At 44.0% G+C, this 25,758-nt stretch overlaps 1 protein-coding gene across 5 annotated transcripts in view; it reads left to right on the forward strand.

Moving 5' to 3' along the window:
* Positions 1 to 14,857, forward strand: part of lima1a (LIM domain and actin binding 1a) — a 30,411-nt gene extending 15,554 nt beyond the window's left edge. For 2 of the 5 annotated variants that reach the window (XM_083769603.1, XM_083769604.1), the window contains 7 exons: positions 2,857 to 2,926; positions 6,203 to 6,297; positions 7,549 to 7,614; positions 9,106 to 9,154; positions 9,801 to 9,868; positions 11,069 to 11,202; positions 12,908 to 14,857. In XM_083769603.1, the coding sequence (XP_083625729.1) occupies positions 2,857 to 2,926; positions 6,203 to 6,297; positions 7,549 to 7,614; positions 9,106 to 9,154; positions 9,801 to 9,868; positions 11,069 to 11,202; positions 12,908 to 14,012 (1,587 nt within the window). In that variant the 3' untranslated portion in view covers positions 14,013 to 14,857. Of the gene's footprint in view, positions 1 to 2,856; positions 2,927 to 6,202; positions 6,298 to 7,548; positions 7,615 to 9,105; positions 9,158 to 9,800; positions 9,869 to 11,068; positions 11,203 to 12,907 lie in introns of all 5 variants that reach the window. The other 3 variants (XM_083769607.1, XM_083769606.1, XM_083769605.1) reach the window with 2 other exon arrangements.
* The last annotated feature ends 10,901 nt before the right edge of the window (positions 14,858 to 25,758 follow it).

Here is a 25,758-nt window from a genome sequence, read left to right on the forward strand (position 1 = left end):
TGTAACACACATACTGTAACACACAGACTGTAACACACAGACTGTAACACACAGACTGTAACACACAGACTGTAACACACAGACTGTAACACACAGACTGTAACACACAGACTGTAACACACAGACTGTAACACACAGACTGTAACACACAGACTGTAACACACAGACTGTAACACACAGACTGTAACACACAGACTGTAACACACAGACTGTAACACACAGACTGTAACACAGACTGTAACACACAGACTGTAACACACACCTAGCCCCTCGTTATGCTCTCTCTCTCATGGTCTCCCAGGCAGACTATATAACACACACACCTAGCTTATGCTTCCTTAAAGTGAACTTTGGGTACTTTGTTGAAACTTGGGTTGCATACTAGCTACTTTATGGGTATGATATACTTTAGTCAAAAGTTATTAATGGCGACCATCATCTTTTTTTTGTTGCTTCTATGTTCTGCGATTGTATTTTAATTAATGAAACCGTTCTTCCAAATCCCCTCCTTGGAACAGTACAATCATCAGTGATCATTTCTCCTTTTTTGCACATCTTTACGTTTACAAATGTAACCACCAAATTAACCCATTTTGGGGCGGGAACCCCTTTTGGTGCTTTAAACATTGCGTTATCATTTAGCTATTGGAAAATAGCAGATCTACAAGCGTCCGGTGGCAGACCTACAAGCTCATAGCGCGCCACTCAGTGGCGCGCTACGAGCTTGTAGGTCTGCCATTTTTGAAAAATCTTGAAAATGTAGCGCAGATCTTTGAATATTCTTTCAGAGCGAACATTTTTAACTCAAATCTTTGCTACTATTTTCAGACGGGGGTCGGCGGCCAAATTCATATCATTTTTGGGGGGTCCTTGTCGTGACATGAAAAAGGTTGAGCAGCAATAGAAACATAGGTTTTTTCAGAAAACTGTCAGGATTTTCGAAGACATTTGTAGAATCGTTCCCAGGTCAAAATGGGTTTAAAAAAAGAACACGGGGGGCATTACTGTGTACGGTGCATTATAAATGTCTCACCAGACCCTCCGACTAGGCTAACCTGCCGAAACCTGCACATGACCGGACGCTTTAAGACCCAGCAGCCTCTGGGGATCAGGTGAACAAGTTGGCTCAGTGCTGGTAACTCCACAGGCTTGTAAAAAAAAAACCTTTTGAAAGTCAAATATGCCACTCAACCAAATTACAGGCCAGCGTATATTGGTCGAGAGAATGTGTTGGTCCAGGTGTAAAGAGTGAGAGCCTAATTTATACCTCGTTAGAATTAGATTGAAGACTGTTGGAAGTGTTTGTGGCCCCCGGGCCAGGTGTGTGTGTGTGTGTGTGTGTGTGTGTGTGTGTGTGTGTGACTGCAGGCCATGTTTTGTTGTTGCAAGAACCTATTGTCTGGAGAGCATGACCTGGAGACGTTTTGAGAGTGTACAAGTGTACATTTGTATTAGGGCTGCTTGCCTCAGCCTGCTCAATACATCTGATTTCCAATTGACATTTTATTAAAGTGAAGAATTTTGTTAAACATGAGTTAATGGGACCCTTTTTGCTAAAAAAATATGTTAATGACATTTAGGAGCTTTAGAACACTTTCCTGGGGGTCTTTATGTGTAATATGTGGTTTAAGATATTTTAGATTGTAGCAGTGAGCCCAGTGTCTCTGATGTCATGGACACTGGGCTCACTTACTTCCTGGACTACATGTGTACTCATGTGTAGTAAGACAGCCCTCCCCATCCACAAGGAGGAGCAGTGCACCAAAGTATTATGGGAATTGTAGTCCAGGAAGGAAGTGAGCCCAGTGTCTCACTGCTACAATCTAAAATATCTAAAACCACATATTACACACATAAAGACCCCCGGGAAAGTGTTCTAAAGCTTCTAAACGTCATTAACATATATTTTTTTGCAAAAAGGGTGAAGTGTCCCTTTAAGTATTGTATCGCATTCCATTAGACAAGGATGCTCTCAATTTGTCCGGCGTTATAAATAAGAGCACCTCCCTAAAAGCCCAAACTCACTCCGTTAGGCTGTGGGCAAGTTTAGTTCAGCTCAAGCCCAAGATGAAGGAAACAAAGCTTTTGCTCAACAAGAAGGGTAAAACCAATTCAGCTGTTTTAGAAAGGAGTCTAGCAAGGAACAACAAATAACGTGCAAGATGTATTACACCGTGATGTCTGCACTGTCCAGAAGGCAATACTACCAATTTGTTTTACCAAATTTGACCTGAGATCAGATTAAAAAAAAAAATCTTCTACATCCTGACAGTTTTCTGAAAAAGCTATGTTTCTATGTCAGTCGTTCTTCGATTTCAAAATGATGTTTCTAAAGTCAGTGAATACTCGTGTCAAATAATCATGATCTCAATATTGACCAAAGTGAGTATATTTGCCATACTCGAGCAGTCCTGATTTGTGCAGAATATACTTGGAACACATTAACATGCGACTAAATGGCCTGGTTTTGCTAATCTCTGTGAAGATGGTTGTCTATGCGTGGCACCTACTACAGGCTCAGGCTCACTTGTCTCTTGTCCAGCTGCTGTGTTCAGACAGGGTTGTCTGTCCCTGAGCTCATAAAGGGATTAAAACATGCTAAGACAGGGTGCACGCCACCCGCGCACCTCTTTTCCTCCCTTTGATGCCCTGTTGGATTCACGTTTTGATCCCCCCCCCCCCCCCCCCCCCTTTGATCTTCGCCCGGTGGTTTGTGCTAAACGACTGTGTGCCATGTGATAAATCACATGACTGTAGGTTTAGGTACACTTTTCAAGTGTGTGTGTGAGTGTTGAATGCGTTTCATAACTCTGACCAGGCCCTGTTTGTGTGTGTTTTTTTTTTTTTTTTTAACAGGTGACCAGAGAGCCTACAAGGAGTGGAGGAAACAGCAGCAACGTAGACAACATGGACCAGCTGCTCGAAGGTACGCACGCATGCACGCGCAAATGGTGCATGTTTAGTAGAGGGTACTTTCTTAGTTCTTCTAGTTCCAGGGCTGCCCAAAAGGTAGATCGTGATCTACCAGTACATCACACAGGCTGTGCAGGTATAGACCACATGACATGCCCCTAAAGAATATATAACTTAACCCACTAATGGCCAAGTTGCCAACCTTAATAACATCTTATTGTGCCTTAGGCCAGCTTTGGCTGACTTTTTGAATGACAATAGAATAATGTGCGATATGACCACAATGTCACGAAATATCTCATTTTAAAGCTGCACATCTCTAGTTTACACCGAAAAACAAAATATGTTCCTAGCATGTTCCTTCGTTTACTTATAAGCACTTTAGTACACCTTGGTTTGACTTATCACTGAAACCAAGGTCTACTAAAAAGCTTATAAGTAAACGATGGAACAAGCTATAATCATAATTATTTTTTCATTGTAAAGTAGTGACTTGGAGCTATAAAATGAGACATTTCATGACATTGTGGTCATATCTCACATTTTTCGATTGCCATTCAAAAAGTCGCCAAATCTGGCCAATGCTGGCCAATGCCCCATTTCTTAATTCGTCATTTTAATGCAATAAGAGGGATCAGCGATCTAAATACAATACATCACGTCTTACTTTCGATTTCAAAGTAATACCCAGAAGTTCCACTTGATGGCAGGAACGTTCCATTATTCTGATTTTGACAAAAGTGTTAAATCTGGCTAAATCACTTCCTGTCAAACGAGGTAAACAAAGGAAGCTAATTTGACCCCTAGTTTATAGCTTGTCCGTCCGGATTGCTAAGCTAACATTAGCTTTGTCATAACTTAGTCAGATTAAGCTTAAAAACGGCCAGGAACATCCCAAAATATCACATTTTTTGCCGCGGATCACATAGAGACGGCGCGCGTGCACGATAGTGCACGATCGCGCGGGTTTCGGCCGGTTTTTGGTAGATTACATAAAAATAATTAAAAAAATGTCAAACAATTGCAATATTTTGTTATAAAAAGACGTACTGACAGGGCAGTACGTCTACTACGCAGATAACGTCATTGGCTTGGAGGGATTTGTTGATTTACTACGTCAATTAACATGGCAGTCTATGGGCTTGACGTAGCCTTGGCCATCAAGGAGTTAAATAAAAACAAAAACTATTTTTTGTCATCTCCCACTTGAATTAAAGTGACTTCACAAAATGGGAAGCTCAAACCCAAAATGCTTAGTTTTTTTTTTTTTTTTTTTTCTCTCTCTATTTCCCATTCCAAGTGCGTTTGCCTAATATGTACCGTAATTTCCGGACTATAAGGCACACCTGGATATAAGCTGCACCAGCCAAATTTAGGGAGAATCCCAAATATGTACGTATATAAGCCGCACCGGACTATAAGCCCTAGTGGCCGTTTCGTTAGCTCAGAGCCTTAGATGGCTCTGCGTTAGCTGTAAAAATCCATAGATTAGCCGCACCGTTGTATAAGCCGCAGGGTTCAAATCATGGGTAAAAAGTTGCGGCTTATAGTCCGGAAATTACGGTAACTATTTTCAGCAATGGGATAATAGGCCTATATATTCTTTTTGGTGGGTAGATCTGGTTGAGCTGGTCATTTTAAAAGTGGCTCTCAAGTCTAAAAAGTGTGGGCACCCCTGTTTAATCTATTCTGACCTGAGATCAGATTCATACAAGGTTTCCACTGGACACACACTGGTCTGATTAACACATTCTGACCTGAGATCAGATTCTAAAAAATGTCAGTCGTTCTTCGATTTTTCCAAAAATAGCAGACCTACAAGCTCGTATCGCGCCACTCGGTGGCGCGATATGAGCTTGTAGATCTGCTATTTTTAAATAGCTAAAGCACGACATGATGCTAACACCAAAATGGGTCCCCGTTCAGAATGGGTTAATCTAGTTGATCACAAGACCTAAGAAACAAATGTTTGTGAATGAGGCCGTCTTTATACTGTTACAAATGCCCTACCCAAAATGCCAATGTATGTAGAGTTGGACTTAGTATAACATTTGGCTTTGTCTGTTTTTGTCTTTTTTTTTTCCTGTCTTTTTTTCTTTTGTCTTTGTCGTGTCTGTTTTTATTTTCTGTTTTTGCTTTTGGTTTGTTTAATTTTCTATTCTTCTATAAATGTAATTTTTTTTTTTTTTGTTTTTTTGTGTTGATTGTTATGCATGTCTTCAACAGCATGTTGGAGCAAGTTGAGATAAGGATAGGCACTTATAAGCTTTAAGCTTCTGCCTATGCCTTTTTGATCACAAAAGAAAAAGTAAACTGTTTTTGTGTAATGTCTCCCTCTGTAAGATCGAAATAAACTATTCATTCATTCATTCATTCATTCATTCATAACCCATGACCTACCCAAATGTACAAAGTCTCTGACATCTTCTGGGATGGATTACATCCTTCCTGTGTTTCAAAGTGATGACCAGAGCATGGAGGAATGACTGTGCTCAGCAGAACGCTGAGCGACGACGCACGGGAAAGGGACGGACTCTGGTTTCCCCCCCACCCCCCCCCCCCCCCCCTTTACTGTACCACACTAACTGACCCGACCTGGTGTTGTGTACCAACCAACCACAGCTCTGTTGACTTAACCCATTCTGACCTGAGATCAGATTCTATAAATGTCTTCTACATCCTGACCGTTTTCTGAAAAAGCTATGTTTCTATGTCAGTCGTTCTTCGATTTTTCAAAAAATAGCAGACCTACAAGCTCGTAGCGCGCCACTCGGTGGCGCGCTATGAGCTTGTAGATCTGCTATTTTTCAATAGCTAAAGCATAACATAATGCTAACACCAAAAGGTGTTCCCGCCCACTGGTTAATTTGACTGGGCTGGGGGGGGGGGGGGGGGGGGGTGACGCACATACTGAAGCACTGGGCTGTTTCACTAGTTAATATCTGGACAGCAGAATTACTTTTACCCATTTAGGCCTGACGTCAAAAAAAAAAAAAAAAAGTCCATATTCAAAGATTTGTGCCGCATTTTCACGATTAAAAAAAATAAATGGCAGACCTGATCTGCTATTTTTCAATAGCTAAAGTATTACATAATGCTTAGTTTAAAACACCAAAAGGGGTTCCCACCCAGAATGGTGATGGAATTCACAATAGTATAAATTGAATCCAACAACTTTGACACACACACACACACACACACACAGTGAGTTGGAGGTATATCAAGGCGTTTCTTAGTATAACTCAATGACTCTCTCTCTCTCTCTCTCTCTCTCTCTCTTCTGTGTCAGATGGAAGTCTTGTGGATTCCACTCCTCTCCGTGACAGGATGGCTCTCTACCAGGCTGCCATCTCCAAACAGGAAGTCCTCCCCAACTCAGTCAGTGTGAGTTGTCTCCTTCCTCTTTAGTGGTATTATATATGCGTGTGACCAGATTTGACTGAGAGACTGCCATCGCGCAAATTCCAGGAGAGAACTTTTTTGTTGTTGTTCTTCTCTCCAAAGTGAGTTAATAGCACAAGGCAGACTCTTCACATACTAGAGCATGTCTGAAATAAGTGTCGGAGCTGAAAATGTAAATATGAAATAAATGCTTGAACATGTAGCTATAGGTGTAATGTTAGAGAACACAGAAGTGAACCTTTCAGGTCCTGTTTTCTCAACTCGCTGTTTTTCCGCAAGACATTACTCTGTAAGCCATATCTCCAAAACTGGTGGGGTCAAACTGAACAACCAATATGTCAATTTGAAGCTATGATTCCCTGCTTCCATACGACGTGAATAAAACAAAAAAATCCAATGGCAGTCCCTCAGTCAAATTTGGTCACATATAGTGGTAGCTGTAAAGAGAGCGTATACTTCTTTGACTGTGGTTCCCCCACTGGTCCATGATGCGTGATTATGAATCCCACCAACATTCTAGGGTAGACCCGCCTCTCCATGTGTCTGATTGGCTCCCGGGAAGGCATAGTTTTACTGAGGTTAGGCCGTTCGGGTTAGGTTTAGGGCGTGCAGTTTAGACTAGTCATGGGTTAGACATGGGTTAGGGTTAGGTTTAGGTGTGCTGCCCCGTGGGAGGCTAGGTTTAGGGTGAGGGTTTGAGATTAGTTGTAGGGCTAATGACTGGTCGCAAAAACGAGAACTGTCAATCACAACGACTACTGGCCAATCACAGCAGGGCTTTCCTAGAACGTTGGTGGGATACATAATAACGCGTCCATGATTGGTCCACTTTTCCGTTGTTGCCTACAGCAAAATCTCTTACAAGCTTACAAGTAACGTGTTTTATTACTCTTTTCTTTTTTTTTTTTCCCTTTCGGCTTTTCCCCTTCGGGGGTCTCCACAGCGAATCATCTGCCCTCCATCTCACCCTGCCCTCCATCTCACCCTGTCCTTTGCCTCCTCTTCTCTCACACCAACTATTGCAACACTTAAAATACAAGAAGTTGACTTCCAAGTGTGTATCTGGCCTGTTTTTAGATTTTGCATATGATCTTTTGTCTATTTTTCCTTATTCTCGGTAAGAGCATTGAAGTTTACCCTCGTCGTTTACAATGCTGTCGAGATCACACACACACACACACACAGAAATCATCAATAACCTCTGCTCTCTCCATCTTGTGTTGCCTCTCACAGAGTGATCACCTCGACACCTACTGTGGCAAACAGAAGGAGAACGTTCCTCCAGGCACGCTGGACATGGTAAGCACTACAGTTGGGTTTTTTTTTTTTTTTTTTTTACTTTTTTTTCTCTTTTCGGTAAACAGGTGGGTCATGTTGGGCATCACAGTACATTTCATAGTTGTTACATTTCTATTATTAACCCATTTTGACCTGAGATCAGATTCTAAAAAAGCTACGTTTCTATGTCAGTCGTCAGTCATTTAAAAAAATAAATAGCAGACCTACAAGCTCGTAGCGCGCCACTCGGTGGCGCGCTATGAGCTTGTAGATCTGCTATTTTTCAATAGCTAAAGCATGACATGATGCTGACACCAAAAGGGGTTAACATTCATCGTGTTACGGGTCGTACAGTTCCAGGAGAGTAAGGGAACCCTCTTTGAGCAGTTTGAGTTCTTCTTAGTCCGTTCGTTCAGTTACAGGGTTCATGATAATTAATTATACTAAATCGGTATTCCATTTATTTTGTTGCTAAGATTAAATCAATCTTCTCGTTCCAATGTACAGTACAAGATAATGGGAGGGGGGGGGAGGAGGGAGGAGAATAATAAAAAAATAAAGCACTACAGTTGAATCCAAGAAAGGGTGTCAAAGTAGGGTTATGTTTCCCTTTCTTTTATTTTCCCGTTTGATGCGGAGGATCACCTGTTTTTTTTTTTGTAGATATTTTCTGTCAAATCTAAGATAATAATACAAAAGACTAGCCTATCATACATGCTTGATACCTATAAGCCCTACACTAGAAAACAAAACAGTGTGAAAAGTGTTTGTGTGCAAGCTCCGTCATTTTGTTCCCAGAAAGATGGATAAAGAGGGGGGAGGGAGGTGTGGGAGTATCTTTAGCTCTGCTCCATAGCCTTCTACTGCTTCAGTATAAGGCTATGGGACTTTCGGTTTTGAATCTCAAATCGAAATCAGACCAGCCTCTCCTCTTCAGCGTAAATAAAAATAACGTTTTTGCTACTCACCAAAACAAAGGCGGGTTGTGTCATTAGAAAGCCTACTTTCCTTAGTGGAAGCACTCTGAGCCCCCCACCATACGTATAAACAGTACTTTTTGGCCAGAAAGGGATTTTTTTTCACAGGAGGAAAAATATTCTCTATGAGGCAATTCTCTGGGCAATATCAGTACAGGGCGCAGCGGAGTAACAAAGTATTTTTTTCCTGGTGGAAACAAAATCCCCTTTTGGCCAACAAGTACCGTTTATACGTGTGGTGGGGGGGGGTCAGAGTGCGTCCACTAAGGAAAGTAGGCTTTCTAATGACACAACCCGCCTTTGTTTTGGTGAGTAGCAAAAACGTAATTTTTATTTACGCCGAAGAGGAGAGGCTGCTCTGATTTTCGATTTTCGATTCAAAACCCAAAGTCCCATAGCCTTATACTGAAGCAGTAGAAGGCTATGGACCAGAGCTAGAGTATCTTGTGACCCTATCGGGGCATGACGCACGAAGATGGAGATCAATGAAATCCCACTTTAGTGACCAGATCTTGTCTCATCATGTCTCCCCCAGGGTCCATCCTCTGAGCCCAACAGCAGGAAAGCCTCCACTTCAGAGAGCAATGGTATGATTTACCGTCCATGTTCTCTTATCTCATATATATACTGTACAGTCAGCTGTCACTATACTGTCTTGTTGTGGTTCTAATTGTAGTCATTATTGTATTCCCTGTCTGATGTTTAACCCATTTAGGCCTGACGTCGACATTTAAAAAATGTCTTCTATATCAAATTTCTGAAAAATCCCTATGTTTCTATGTCAGTAGTTTCCAATATTTCATGTCAAGGACCCCCAAAAATATATGTAATTGGCCGCCGACCCCCATCTGAAAATATGTTGTTCCAGGAACCTCTCAGAAGATTTGAGTTAAAAACGTTCGCTCTGAAAGAATATATATTCAAAGATTTGCGCTACATTTTCACGATTTTTTCAAAAATAGCAGACCTACAAGGTCGTAGCGCGCCACTCGGTGGCGCGCTACAACCTTGTAGATTTGCTAGTTTTCAATAGCTAAATTATAACATAATGTTTAAAACACCAAAATGGGTTAAATGCCCCTGAAGCCTGCAGTGGACTTTCCTGTTGTACATCATCTCCATGTAAACTGTGCCAATGTACATTGTTAAACATTATATTATACATGTACAAAGGCTCCCTCTAGTGGTCAGTGTATTGCGTGCTGCTCGTTCTCAAACTAGTCTTTATCCATGCAGGCTCCAGTACCGACGTCACAGTGTCCACCCCTCAGAAAGACCCGTCTCCCAAGACCCCCAAGGTGAGTCCTCACCGCCCGTGTTGCCAAACTCTCGTGAGAGAGAAATAAGCCAAGCCACCTCCAAAAAACAAGCCAAAACAAACCCAATAATATGACCATTATAATCCTAAAAAAAAGATTTGATGCATTTATCATTATAAATACTATGTACGTCTATGATAATTAATGTTTTAGTAACTTATTATACTAATAATTGGCCTATATAAAGAAAAGAAAAGGATCTCTGGGGGAAAAAAAAGAAGCCAAAAGTCGCGGGAAATAAGCAGACTTGGCAACCCTGCTCACCGCTGGTATCTGGTCAGTCAATATTTCACTCGGTCTCACAAGGTCATTGAGTCACAACCAGTGGTAGTTCCTGGCAAATCTTTTGTTTTGTGGGGGGGGGGGGGGGGGGGGGGCACATTTTTAAGGCCTTTTTTTTGTTTTTATAAAGAAAAATTACTGCATCAAAAGTAAGCGACAAGCTACTATAAAACTGATCAAACGTTATCCAAATTGTCAAATAATATAAGGAGGAGGCAAAATTGAGAAAATAGCCCATCCAACAAGCTCACCGTGCCAAGGTTTTTTTTTATTTTGAGAAATGTGTCTTGGACCCCAAGGACCTGCACTGCAGCATACAGATACAATACAATACAATACAATTAACAATACAATACAACAAAGGCACACAGTGACCCGTACAACATTCAAATTAAAACGTTGTGCGAGGCTCAACTCACAGTGGGAGGGTCCCCAGAGTTCAGATGTGATTATTTTGGGGGGGGGGGGGGGGGGTCACCGCCTGAAAAGGAACCACTGATTTAGGCTACCTGCGTGCAGCAGAGTAGACTACAAATACAGTATAATTATGTTTAGTCTCTGAATGGATGAAAATGTTCTGTTTAGTGTGTGTCCAGTGGAAACCTCGTATGAATCTGATCTCAGGTCAGAATGGGTTAACACATTGTATGCCCAGGACATCTCCAGACGTCTTTATAATAACCCCCCCCCTATGGTGCCGAAAGACGTTTTTTTTGTGGCCTTTTGTTTTTTGCTTTAAAAAAAGTATTAAATCGTAAAAAAAAAAACCGCTGGGCACTCTACGTCTCTATTCTGAAAGAATCCAATGATTTACTATTGGTTGACTCGCATAATACTCCTTGATTTGTTCTCTCTCACACTCCTCCTGTCCATATATTGTGTGTGAATGGTGTGCAGAGCTTCCATCCAGCAGTGAGGGAGACCTGTGTGTCGTGTGTGAAGACGGTGTATCCACTGGAGAAGCTGGTGGCCAATCAACTCGTGTACCACAGCAGCTGCTTCCGCTGTTCGCATTGTAACACCAAACTCAGGTGAGGTGGAAGACACGCGCGCGCGCACACACACACACACACACACACACACACACACACACAGAGAAAATATAATGTATAATTCATATACAAGCAAACTATTCTAGTAAACTCCTGTGTGACTCAATTTGACTCCATAAAACGAGGTTACCCGCTATTTAATCGAATTATTCCACGCTGCCGAGATTGTTTTATTACCTTTTAGAGCATACACTCTTTTCTTTTTTTTTTTTTTTTTTTTTTTTTTCGGCTTACGCCTTTTATTGATTTTTTAAGGGACAGATAGTAGGCTGACAGGAAACGGGAGAGAGATGGGGGGGATGACATGCGGTAAAGGCCGTGTCGGGTTCGGGAGTCGAACCCGCGGCACACCGCGACTGGATCACCAGTCCGGTGCCCAGACCGTTACGCTACGGCCTGGGCCGAGCATACACTCTTAAGTAGTATTTCCAGCGACGACAATCGGAACAGGATCCACCTCCATGAGGCATTGTAGTCCAAACAAGCAAAATTTCCCAGAAGCCCTAGCAGCCCAGATGATGACTTGATTTTCCTGGTTTCGTCATCATAACGCGACGGCCTCGTCATCGGGTCCCGGATAAATCCGCCGTTTCTTTTTAATTATTTTAAAACGGCGAATTAAAACGCATTAATATATATATAGCGCGTTTTACGCGTGGTGGAACACTTGATTAAACAATTAGCGGCCGTCAAACTGTCAACTAGTGAATTAAAGGAGTAGTTCATCCAAGAAATGACTTTCTATTGTTTATCTACCCTTTGACTCATGCAGAGTTTTAGTTTTTAAAACATTCCTTTTTAAAGATGCCGTTCACACATCCAAACTTGGTCAGAAATGCAATGTAAACACAGCAACGTAGTTTTGCCCACAGTGTTACAACGTAGGCCGTTTTTAACCCATTCTGAACGGGCACCCATTTTGGTGTCAGCATCATGTTATGCTTTAGCTATTGAAAAATAGCAGATCTACAAGCTCATATCGCGCCACCGAGTGGCGCGATACGAGCTTGTAGGTCTGCTATTTTTTGAAAAATCGAAGAACGACTGACATTTTTAGAATCTGATCTCAGGTCAGAATGGGTTCATCAGACCAGTGTGTGTCCGGCGGAAACCTTGTATGAATCTGATCTCAGGTCAGAATGGGTTAAGATTGTTCTTCTGTGCTGCAAACATTTAGAACAATAACGGCATTGTGTAAAAATGCCGTCTCTCTCTATAGGTCATCTATTGGCCACTGCGCTCATAGATATCAGATCTACAAGCACCACAATGCGTCACGAGCTTATAGATTGCCCTTATTTGTTTGGGACTTTGGGACCACCGTTTCCAAGGAATCATAAATCTCTATAAAGCCATAAAGCTGTCATTTCCGGAGGGGAGCGAACGAGCTAACTGCTGACTAGATTCTTCACATGGTGTCTATTTCTCTGGACATATTCACTTCCTACCAACTCTGCTCCCTATTGCCGTCATGTGGGTCTCTGTTGTCCAATCGGAGGCCTTCAGGGGCTTAGTACAGACATTAATTTAACGGGGCTAATGAATGCAGGCACGCTATGTTTATTTGTGCCAAAAACAACCAGGTAACACAGAGTAGGTAAACTATAGAAAGTCATTTCTTGGGGTGAACTTTTTCCAGTGTTACCGTTTTTCTAATGGTGTTTTGTCTCCCTCTCCTGGCTAGCTTGGCGAACTACGCCTCATTGCACAGCAACGTGTACTGCAAGCCCCATTTCTCCCAGCTCTTCAAGGCCAAGGGCAACTATGACGAGGGCTTTGGCCACCGGCCCCACAAGGAGCTGTGGGAGACCAAGGGCGAGGAGGCGGCCTCTCCCCAGACCAAGAGCCAAGAGGACAAGCCAACGAGGAGTCAAAGCCCTTCCCCGTCCTCGGAGCTGGAGAGCCCCAGTGTGGAGGAGTCACCGCTGGCCAAAGTGAACGTCGTGACGGCCACCATGGAGACTCTAGTCCAAGGATCGGCGGAGAAAGCCGACCGACCCGCCGAGGCGACCCGCAGGTTGAAGGTCACCTGGCCGCCGCGCACCGAGCCGGGGGGCGACGCGGCCAACCGCTCGCCCGTCTCGGCCGCGGACGGCGGCTCGAGCAGCAACAACAGGCCCGTCCGTGCCAAGTGGCCCCCGGAGGACGACTCTCCCTCGTCCTCTCCGGAGCAGAAGCCCGAGGAGGAAGAGCTGTCGAGCCTGCGTCGGACCGGGTCGCTCAAGGAACGCAGCATGGCGTTCACTCTGGCCAGCCCGGCCCGTACTGCTAACCCTGCTCCCGAGGCCAGGCAACGGAGCCCTCCACCCTCTGACCTGCAGGCCATGGACGAGAGCGAGACCGGCCCCGAGCCCACCGGCATGGACCAGTCCTCAGGGAGCCATACACCCACCGACGACGTGCACGCCTGCTCAGGGGAGGCCGCCACGAAGAAAGGAGAAACGTCGGACACTGGCCTCACGCGGGAGGAGGAAGAATGCGACGACACTCGAGGAGGAGGAGGAGAGGAGGAAAACGGAGCGGGGGAGAAGATGGAGCAAGAGGGGACGGACGGAGACGCGACGGAGGAGGAGCTGCCCCCTGTGAACACGGCGGAGGCCATGCCCGTCTCGTCCCCCGAGGGCGAGGACGGGGTCAGCCGGAGCTCCCAAGACGTGGGCTTCTGGGACAGCGAGGAGAGGGCGGGGGAGGAGGAGGAGGAAGACCAGCAGGAGGCACTCTCCGTCGAGGAAATGATCAAGCGAAACCGCTACTACGAGGATGAGGAGGACGAAGAAGAGATCGTGTGATCTCCGACCGCCTTTGTCTGTCCTCTCTCGGCCTTCCCCGTCTCCTCGGGGTGACTTGGTTTCTTCATGTCCTCTTTGATATAAACACTTCCTCACTGCAGTGTCTGCACTCTCAACACTGAGCAATTTGCTTGTGCCTCTTAAGTAATGTTCCAATCCTTTTCAGAACATTTCTTTTTTTTTTTAAATACATTCCATTTCCTGAGCTTGATTTTCATGAATGTAAAGTGCATTTGGTACACTGACACAAGTTCTAAGAGTTAACAGAGTAGGTCATCTAGCCCGTCCCCCCCCCCCTCCCTCCCTCCCTCCCTCCCTCCCACACCACTTCCATGTGACATTTAACACTTATTTTAAATTTTATGAAATCATGAAAGTGATTCTATTTATGTTAATGACGCCTTTTGGCGATCTTCACCTCTTCCAGGAGGTCTCCCAGCATGGCCACCTGTTTGAGAAAGAGAAGATTCAAACCACCATTCATGTTTTTAAATCCCATAGAGGGGGAGCGAGCTACAATGGTCTCGCTCTCGTCTTAAAATGTCATGTTTAATGTCACCACCACCACCAGCACCGGCAGTTTGAAAAATACATTTTGGATTTTCCCACTCGTCTATATGTAGCAAGTCGACAGGCTCACAGCCTGACGCATCCCCGAGTAATTAACCCATTCTGACCTGAGATCAGATTCTGAAAATGTCTTCTACACCCTGACAGTTTTCATTCTGACCTGAGATCAGATTCTAAAAAATGTCTTCCATGTCTTCGATTTCTCAAAAATAGCAGACCTACAAGCTCTTAGCGCGCCACTCGGTGGCGCGCTATGAGCTTGTAGATCTGCTATTTTTCAATAGCTAAAGCATGACATGATGCAAAATGGGTTTTAAGCATTACTCGACAGCATGAAAGTGGATTGGAACGATGAAGTAAATGGAGATGATGTCAATAAGTCCCATTTCTACAGCTTTAGGTTTGTGTGAGCTCTCGAGTATGAATCTTTCACTTTATTCTGACTGTTTGTACCGTACATACTGTACAGTACAGAGCATCTACCCTTCTGTTCACCATATAGTTGCATTAGGACGAATGTCACAATTATCTTGATATATATAAAGTAGTTTTTTTTTATTTGTATCGGGGACCAAAAATCCTGGATTGTTACTATTGTTCATATAAATAAAGTATTGATATACACACAAAGTCTTTCTGCGTTGACTTGCACAACAAATATACAAATGTTTTCATATAAAGTGCTCTCGATGTACATTATTCTCATAACCTGTAGTGAGACGGCAGAGGATATTGGAATGCAATTGGCGACAAGCAAGTAAAATAAGCTGGGCTAAAACCACTAATTATCCTGGATATGAAATATTCATCTACACATTTCTGTGGTGGTTCTTAAAATGTTGTAAATAGTCTTCAAGTGACAAGAAGTTGGTCGTTCACGCTGGTAGCCAAAGTGCCAATATTTCTTTTTTTTTTTTGACAGAGTAAAAGGAAACCAATGTTTCGGCAGATGACTGCCTTCTTCAGGCTAAGATGGTTGTCACGTGACAATGGGATACATGTTTCTGTTCTCTTGGGAGAAGAAAAATGTACGAGTGCAGGTCTGGGAGCAAACTTGTACTCCCATTCTTCTACAAGTATCAATACGGCTATGTAGAATCACTGTTACAAGACACGTCCGGTATAGAGGGTATGCACATGCATGAAGGGAGTGGCAAATCGAGTGACAAAGTGAGTTTGACGTCGTCCATTTTGACCCGACCTCAAAAATGTAAAAGAATCTTCTAATTCCTCCAGTTTTCTGAAATAAATATTTTCACGATTTTTCAAAAATAGCAGACCTGCAATATGAGCTTGTAGATCTGCTATTTTTCAATAGCTAAATTATATGTTTAAAACACCAAAAGGGGTACTTCCCACTCAAAATGGGTTAATGCAAATTTTGTTTGGATGTATGGCCAGAAAGTCGTTTTTTTGCCACTCAGGTGTTCCGCATAACTTCTGGGTTTTATGATGTCACATGCATACCCTCTATTGGCATCAAATCTACTTAAACACTGTCACCTTTTTAACTAATACAATTACATTTTGTCCAGTGTGTATGGCAGAGCAGGGCTTCTTAACCCATTTAGACCTGGGAACGATTCTACAAATGTCTTCTACATCCTGACAGTTTCTATGTCGTTCTTCGATTTTTCAAAAATAGCAGACCTACAAGCTCGTAGCGCGCCACTCGGTGGCGCGCTATGAGCTTGTGTAGATCTGCTATTTTTCAATAGCTAAAGCATAACATAATGCTAACACCAAAAGGGGTTCCCGCCCAAAATGGGTTGGTGCCATGTCACCACCAGTAGTTGAAAAGACATTTTGGATTTTCACTCCTCTATATGTAGCAAATTAATATCGCTTCAGTTTAACCACGTAGATGCTATGAATAGACAGTGTATACCTAAACATAAGTTAACCACTTAAGTATATACAGTAGGCCTACTGTATGTTAAATTGACTGGCATCCAATCCCAGCTAACATGTCCATCTGGGCCCAATTGGGTTTTGACATGGGCTATGGGCATGGGTTCCATGCCCATAGACTGGGTTCCAGTGGGCCGTGCACCCAGTTTTCACAAAGGGCCCACCCGTGTTAGCCCATATGGGCTTACGTGGGTTTCTAACTGGATCTTAGGTGGTATCCAAATGGGCCATTTTATTTCAGAACCATGTGTGCGCCACCTGTGTTTGCCTATATGGGTTTGAACTGGGATCTGATTGGGCCTTAAGTGGGTACCAGCTGGGCGACCCATGTAGGCCACACTTGTGTCCACCCTCATTGTCTTCCGTCCTGTTTCTGTTGTCACCTGCTGTCGTTCATTCCTACGGATAGGATGCAGTGCGCCACATTGGCAGTGTTTCCAGTTTTCTGTAGTAGTTTCTTCAAGTGTTCAAACTTTATGACTGGATAGCACTCGATCTGTAGAGTCCTACATTACTATCTCCTACGATCAAGGGTTAGGGTTAGGGTACTGTAGCATGTTGTTTTTCATCATTTTTGAGGACGAAAATCACTCCAACAACATGGACTATAGCCCATGGTCTGGAAGTGATTTTGTCTTTTTTCAAATCCTCGTTTTTTCATCGTTTTTGACCCTGGATTATAGCCGGGTTGGGGTTAGGTTCCACGGGCTAATAAAGTGTAAATTCAACCACTGTTGTAGAGGGTCTATAGAATAGATAGATGTTGATAGTATTAAGTTAGTGACTTTGACAGTGTACAAATGGAACCGGTTTTCAGCAGGTCAAATGAGGTACAGAAAACCGTATGACTCCCAGGCTGATCTCACTGGGGGAAAACTGTATGAGTTTATTTGTTTAAGAACTAACAATACATTGAAAAATATATTCTGGATGTGACACTTACAAGCCGAAATAGCACAGTTGGTAGAGCATTAGACTGAATATCTAAAGGTCCCTGGTTCAATCCAGGCTTTCGGCAGTTGAAATGAGGTACAGAAAGTCATATGACTCTTAGGCTGATCTCACTGGGTGAAAAACTAGACCAATTTCAGGAGAACAAAACAAACAAAAAAGCAGTGTGAATTGTCTGGAACCAGTGGCTCAGTGTGTTAGAACACTGGCCACATGTTTGGGAGATGGTGAGTTCAAACCTCACTCAAGTGTTTAACTTTCAAGTCCGAATTTCAGAAGAACAAAACAAACTAAAAAGCAGTGTGAATTGTCTGGAACCAGTGGCTCAGTGTGTTAGAACACTGCCACATGATCGGGAGATGGTGGGTTCAAACCCCACTCAAGTTCAAACAAAGAAATAAAGGCCAATCCCACCCGAGTCTTTACTGTGACACTTTGCATTCCACACTAACATCAAGTAGAACAGAAAAGCAATGTTGTAGTAACCAGCAGTTAGCTCAGTGTGATGAGTGGCTGTGCTTGTGATCCACAGGTCCAGGGTTCAAATCCCACATTAGTCATGCGGCTCTGTGAAACTATACTTTGCACTTTCAGAAGGACAACTTTGAAACAGCACAGAAATTCCCCATGATTGTGTGCCTCAGTGGCCCAACGGGTAAGTAAAATGTTATCCGTAGTTCCGTAGTTATCTGTGATATTCAAATCACAGACAGTGGATAATTGATATCCATAGATCACCGATACTGTCCATATCCATATCCTAGTAGAAGTATGCCGGCCACAAACTCCTAGTAGGATGCTGAGGCCCAGGCAGGAGGAGAGTAAAAAATCACTTTCACCTAGAAACTCCATTCACACTTTTTTATTATTCAGCTTACTGTGGAGACACATGCTGGAACGTTTTACTTTGAAATGTTTTGTAGTTTCTGAGTTATTTAACTTAAACGCCCAATGCATTCTCTATGGCAATAGCACAAACTTTGGCATGCTACTAGTCCTACATACTTAAACCTACCAACCCCATTCTAGCCTACTTAGGTTCATCTTACGGTGGACATGTTTGCCTGAAAAGGAATCTTTGAAAGGTGTCATAGTTTTAGAAATATAGTGCTTTCAAATTTGAGACTTTTAACATGGGGCTCAATGGCAGATTTTGGCACGAAAAATCACTTTCACCTAGAAACTCCATTCACACTTTTTATTTTTCAGCTTACTGTGGAGACACATGCTGGAACGTTTTACTTTGAAATGTTTTGTAGTTTCTGAGTTATTTAACTTAAACGCCCAATGCATTCTCTATGGCAATATCACAAACTTTGGCATGCTACTAGTCCTACATACTTAAACCTACCAACCCCATTCTAGCCTACTTAGGTTCATCTTACGGTGGACATGTTTGCCTGAAAAGGAATCTTTGAAAGGTGTCATAGTTTTAGAAATATAGTGCTTTCAAATTTGAGACTTTTAACATGGGGCTCAATGGCAGATTTTGGCACGTCAAAAAATCACTTTCACCTAGAAACTCCATTCACACTTTTTATTTTTCAGCTTACTGTGGAGACACATGCTGGAACGTTTTACTTTGAAATGTTTTGTAGTTTCTGAGTTATTTAACTTAAACGCCCAATGCATTCTCTATGGCAATAGCACAAACTTTGGCATGCTACTAGTCCTACATACTTAAACCTACCAACCCCATTCTAGCCTACTTAGGTTCATCTTACGGTGGACATGTTTGCCTGAAAAGGAATCTTTGAAAGGTGTCACAGTTTTAGAAATATAGTGCTTTCAAATTTGAGACTTTTAACATGGGGCTCAATGGCAGATTTTGGCACGTCAAAAAATCACTTTCACCTAGAAACTCCATTCACACTTTTTATTATTCAGCTTATTGTGGAGACACATGCTGGAACGTTTTACTTTGAAATGTTTTGTAGTTTCTGAGTTATTTAACTTAAACGCCCAATGCATTCTCTATGGCAATAGCACAAACTTTGGCATGCTACTAGTCCTACATACTTAAACCTACCAACCCCATTCTAGCCTACTTAGGTTCATCTTACGGTGGACATGTTTGCCTGAAAAGGAATCTTTGAAAGGTGTCATAGTTTTAGAAATATAGTGCTTTCAAATTTGAGACTTTTAACATGGGGCTCAATGACAGATTTTGGCACGTCAAAAAATCACTTTCACCTAGAAACTCCATTCACACTTTTTATTTTTCAGCTTACTGTGGAGACACATGCTGGAACGTTTTACTTTGAAATGTTTTGTAGTTTCTGAGTTATTTAACTTAAACGCCCAATGCATTCTCTATGGCAATAGCACAAACTTTGGCATGCTACTAGTCCTACATACTTAAACCTACCAACCCCATTCTAGCCTACTTAGGTTCATCTTACGGTGGACATGTTTGCCTGAAAAGGAATCTTTGAAAGGTGTCACAGTTTTAGAAATATAGTGCTTTCAAATTTGAGACTTTTAACATGGGGCTCAATGGCAGATTTTGGCACGTCAAAAAATCACTTTCACCTAGAAACTCCATTCACACTTTTTATTATTCAGCTTACTGTGGAGACACATGCTGGAACTTTTTACTTTGAAATGTTTTGTAGTTTCTGAGTTATTTAACTTAAACGCCCAATGCATTCTCTATGGCAATATCACAAACTTTGGCATGCTACTAGTCCTACATACTTAAACCTACCAACCCCATTCTAGCCTACTTAGGTTCATCTTACAGTGGACATGTTTGCCTGAAAAGGAATCTTTGAAAGGTGTCATAGTTTTAGAAATATAGTGCTTTCAAATTTGAGACTTTTAACATGGGGCTCAATGGCAGATTTTGGCACGTCAAAAAATCACTTTCACCTAGAAACTCCATTCACACTTTTTATTATTCAGCTTATTGTGGAGACACATGCTGGAACGTTTTACTTTGAAATGTTTTGTAGTTTCTGAGTTATTTAACTTAAACGCCCAATGCATTCTCTATGGCAATAGCACAAACTTTGGCATGCTACTAGTCCTACATACTTAAACCTACCAACCCCATTCTAGCCTACTTAGGTTCATCTTACGGTGGACATGTTTGCCTGAAAAGGAATCTTTGAAAGGTGTCATAGTTTTAGAAATATAGTGCTTTCAAATTTGAGACTTTTAACATGGGGCTCAATGACAGATTTTGGCACGTCAAAAAATCACTTTCACCTAGAAACTCCATTCACACTTTTTATTTTTCAGCTTACTGTGGAGACACATGCTGGAACGTTTTACTTTGAAATGTTTTGTAGTTTCTGAGTTATTTAACTTAAACGCCCAATGCATTCTCTATGGCAATAGCACAAACTTTGGCATGCTACTAGTCCTACATACTTAAACCTACCAACCCCATTCTAGCCTACTTAGGTTCATCTTACGGTGGACATGTTTGCCTGAAAAGGAATCTTTGAAAGGTGTCATAGTTTTAGAATTATAGTGCTTTCAAATTTGAGACTTTTATAATGGGGCTCAATGGCAGATTTTGGCACGTCAAAAAATCACTTTCACCTAGAAACTCCATTCACACTTTTTATTATTCAGCTTACTGTGGAGACACATGCTGGAACGTTTTACTTTGAAATGTTTTGTAGTTTCTGAGTTATTTAACTTAAACGCCCAATGCATTCTCTATGGCAATAGCACAAACATTTCAAAGTAAATGTGTCTCCACAGTAAGCTGAATAATAAAAAGTGTGAATGGAGTTTCTAGGTGAAAGTGATTTTTTACTCTCCTCCTACCTGGGGACCCCCCACCTACTCTCCTCCTGCCTGGGGCCCCCTCGCCTACTCTCCTCCTTCCTGGGGCCCCCTCGCCTACTCTCCTCCTGCCTGGGGCCACCTCGCCTACTCTCCTCCTGCCTGGGGCCCCCTCGCCTACTCTCCTCCTGCCTGGGGCCCCCTCGCCTACTCTCCTCCTGCCTGGGGCCCCCTCGCCTACTCTCCTCCTGCCTGGGGCCCCCTCGCCTACTCTCCTCCTGCCTGGGGCCCCCTCGCCTACTCTCCTCCTGCCTGGGGCCCCCTCGCCTACTCTCCTCCTGCCTGGGGCCACCTCACCTACTCTCCTCCTGCCTGGGGCCCCCTCGCCTACTCTCCTCCTGCCTGGGACCCCATCGCCTACTCTCCTCCTGCCTGGGGCCCCCTCGCCTACTCTCCTCCTGCCTGGGGCCCCCTCACCTACTCTCCTCCTGCCTGGGACCCCATCGCCTACTCTCCTCCTGCCTGGGGCCCCCTCGCCTACTCTCCTCCTTCCTGGGGCCCCCTCGCCTACTCTCCTCCTTCCTGGGGCCCCATCGCCTACTCTCCTCCTGCCTGGGGCCCCCTCGCCTACTCTCCTCCTGCCTGGGGCCCCCTCGCCTACTCTCCTCCTGCCTGGGGCCCCCTCGCCTACTCTCCTCCTGCCTGGGGCCACCTCGCCTACTCTCCTCCTGCCTGGGGCCCCCTCGCCTACTCTCCTCCTGCCTGGGGCCCCATCGCCTACTCTCCTCCTGCCTGGGGCCACCTCGCCTACTCTCCTCCTTCCTGGGGCCCCCTCGCCTACTCTCCTCCTGCCTGGGGCCCACTCGCCTACTCTCCTCCTTCCTGGGGCCCCCTCGCCTACTCTCCTCCTGCCTGGGGCCCACTCGCCTACTCTCCTCCTTCCTGGGGCCCCCTCGCCTACTCTCCTCCTGCCTGGGGCCCCCTCGCCTACTCTCCTCCTGCCTGACCTCCCCTCGCCTACTCTCCTCCTGCCTGGGGCCCACTCGCCTACTCTCCTCCTTCCTGGGGCCCACTCGCCTACTCTCCTCCTTCCTGGGGCCCCCTCGCCTACTCTCCTCCTGCCTGGGGCCCCATCGCCTACTCTCCTCCTGCCTGGGGCCACCTCGCCTACTCTCCTCCTTCCTGGGGCCCCCTCGCCTACTCTCCTCCTGCCTGGGGCCCACTCGCCTACTCTCCTCCTTCCTGGGGCCCCCTCGCCTACTCTCCTCCTGCCTGGGGCCCCCTCGCCTACTCTCCTCCTGCCTGGGGCCCCCTCGCCTACTCTCCTCCTGCCTGGGGCCCCCTCGCCTACTCTCCTCCTGCCTGACCCCACCTCACCTCACCTACTCTCCTCCTGCCTGGGGCCATCAATGTGCAAAGCAAAGTGTCACAGAGCCACATGACTAATGTGGGATTTGAACCCTGGACCTGTGGATCACAAGCACAGCCACTCATCACACTGATCTAACTGCTGGTTACTACAACACAGCTTTTCTGTGCTACTTGATGTTAGTGTGGAATGCAAAGTGTCACAGTAAAGACTGGGGTGGGATTGGCCCCTTAATTTTTTTGTTTGAACTTGAGTGGGGTTTGAACCCACCCACCATGTCCCGATCATGTGGCAGCGTTCTAACACACTGAGCCACTGGTTCCAGACAATTCACACTGCTTTTTTGTTTATTTTATTCTTCTGAAATTGGACTTGAAAGTAAAGACTTGAGTGGGGTTTGAACTCACCATCTCCCAATGACGTGGCAGTGTTCTAAGACACTGAGCAACTGGTTCCAGATGATTCACACTGCTTTTTTGTTTGTTTTATTCTTCTGTAAATCGGTCTTGAAAGTAAAGACTTGAGTGAGGTTTGAACTCACCATCTCCCAATGATGTGGCCAATGTTCTAACACACTGAGCCACTGGTTCCAGACAATTCACACTGCTTTTTTGTTCGTTTTGTTCACCTGAAATTGGTCTTGTTCATCTAGTTTTTAACCCAGTGAGATCAGCCTAAGAGTCATAGGATTTTCTGTACCTCATTTCAACTGCCGAAAGCCTGGATTGAACCAGGGACCTTTAGATATTCAGTCTAATGCTCTACCAACTGCGCTATTTCGGCTTGTAAGTGTCACATCCAGAATATATTTTTCAATGTATTGTTAGTTCTTAAACAAACAAACTCATACAGTTTTCCCCCAGTGAGATCAGCCTGGGAGTCATACGGTTTTCTGTACCTCATTTGACCTGCTGAAAACCGGTTCCATTTGTACACGGTCAATGTCACTAACTTAATACTATCAACATCTATCTATTCTATAGACCCTCTACAACAGTGGTTGAATTTACACTTTATTAGCCCGTGGAACCTAACCCTAACCCGGCTATAATCCATGGTCAAAAACTATGAAAAACGAGGATTTGAAAAAAGACGAAATCACTTCCAGACCATGGGCTACAGTCCATGGTGTCGGAGTGATTTTCGTCCTCAAAAATGAAGAAAAACGGCATGCTACAGTACCCTAACCCTAACCCTTGATCGTAGGAGATAGTAATGTAGGACTCTACAGATCGAGTGCTATCCAGTCATAACATTTGAACACTTGAAGAAACTACTACAGAAAACTGGAAACACCGCCAATGTGGCGCACTGCATCCTATCCGTAGGAATGAACAATCGACAGCAGGTGACAACAGAAACAGGACGGAAGACAATGAGGGCGGACACAAGTGTGGCCTACATGGGTCACATATAATTCGCCCAGCTGGTACCCACTTAAGGCCCAATCAGATCCCAGTTCAAACCCATATAGGCAAACACAGGTGGCGCACACATGGTTCTGAAATAAAATGACCCATTTGGATACCACCTAAGATCCAGTTAGAAACCCACGTAAGCCCATATGGGCTAACGTGGGTGGGCCCTTTGTGAAAACTGGGTGCACGGCCCACTTGGAACCCATGCCCATAGCCCATGTCAAAACCCAATTGGGCCCAGATGGACATGTTAGCTGGGATGCTGCCATTGTCACACCTAACAGTGCAATATGCATACATGTTTTGGTTTACAACTGTCCAAGCCATTGCAAATGACTGTGGTTTTGTTTTGACAGGGCCCCTTCAGTCACAATAATACAACACTTAATAATATACAATTCTGAAGAAGAATAAGAAAATGGAAATATAACAGAGACATAACTACAATTCACAGCAGAAAGGTGGCGAGGTTGTTGGTTGGCAACAGTAGGGGTGGATGACGGCTGATTTAAACAGTCACAACTGCCCAATCTGTGACCTCCCTCTTCGCTGCGGCTCGCTGTAGGGAATCGGTCACATAGCATTAGCATCTGGCCGTGGGGGCGCCAGGCGAAAAAGTCTATTTTTGAACTCCACACACACTAAAGGGTGCTGCTTTGATTTCAGAGCGTTCCGACTTTTACATCAAAGAGCACCCTGATAACAGTTAACTAACGTTCTAAATAATTATGTCGATAATGTTTTATTTTTTTGGGGGCATTTCTGCCTTTATCGATGGTGCCATTATGGAAGGCCAAAGCCTGTGTGTGGCATGCACCTGGACTGGACCACTAGGCCAAGCGGTGTTTGTTTTTATTGATCTCTCGTCCCCTGTGCCCCTTCATCTTCCCTTTCTATTATGGAAATAACAAAAATGATGGAGCTTGAACAATTTCGTCCACTGTTTTACACCGGTTAACAAGTGATGTGAAATTAAATTAATTCAGCCCCATCTAATCATGATTAGGCCTACTATAACCTACGGAGGGATTGATTGATTGAAATATTTATTAACAGTTTGCAGAATTACAGTACATTTCAAGCACAAGGTCTGTTAACTGTGAGTGGACGACGCAATTAAGCACCACATGTTCCAATTCATCAAAACATTCAGAGACGTACAAATAGACACTTCTATATAGTCAAAGAACAGAACAGGAATGCATCATAAAGGAGGTAAAAAAGGGGGGCAAAACCTGCTGCATTTGCCCTGGTTGGCCACATAAATAATAGGACTATGACCCAGCAGGAAGGAACACAGCCTATGATGGACAACTCGGTCAACTTGCTGCTGACGCGTGTTGAATATGGTGACGCTCCGACCACTCGGAGGGAACTCAGGGTGCACTCCGGCATAAACTCCTGAGTCTGAACGCATCCTAAAAGAGGATCTGTCCTTTTTGTTTCATCTCTTCTTATTATTTCCCCATCTCAGTTGACTTGTTATGCATTCATAATGTATGTATGTATACATGAACCGCGTTAGCGTTCTCAATAGAATATGAGAAATTGCATGTGAGCCAATCTTGGATCTAATCTTGCAGTACAGCTTTTCCCACTTTGGTGGTTTATGAGTTAAGTTGTATTTATAGCTGAGCACCCACTGCCCACTACCTTGTGGTTTATAGAGTGTCCGCCCTGAGACTGGGAGGTCGGGGTTCGATCCCCGGCCGGGTCATACCAAAGACTGTAAAAATGGGACCCAATGCCTCCCTGCTTGACACTCAGCATCATAAGGGTTGGATTGGGG

The sequence above is a fragment of the Protomyctophum parallelum genome, assembly GCF_964188405.1.
Source record: "Protomyctophum parallelum genome assembly, chromosome: 7".
In the NCBI taxonomy this organism is placed as follows: domain Eukaryota; kingdom Metazoa; phylum Chordata; class Actinopteri; order Myctophiformes; family Myctophidae; genus Protomyctophum; species Protomyctophum parallelum.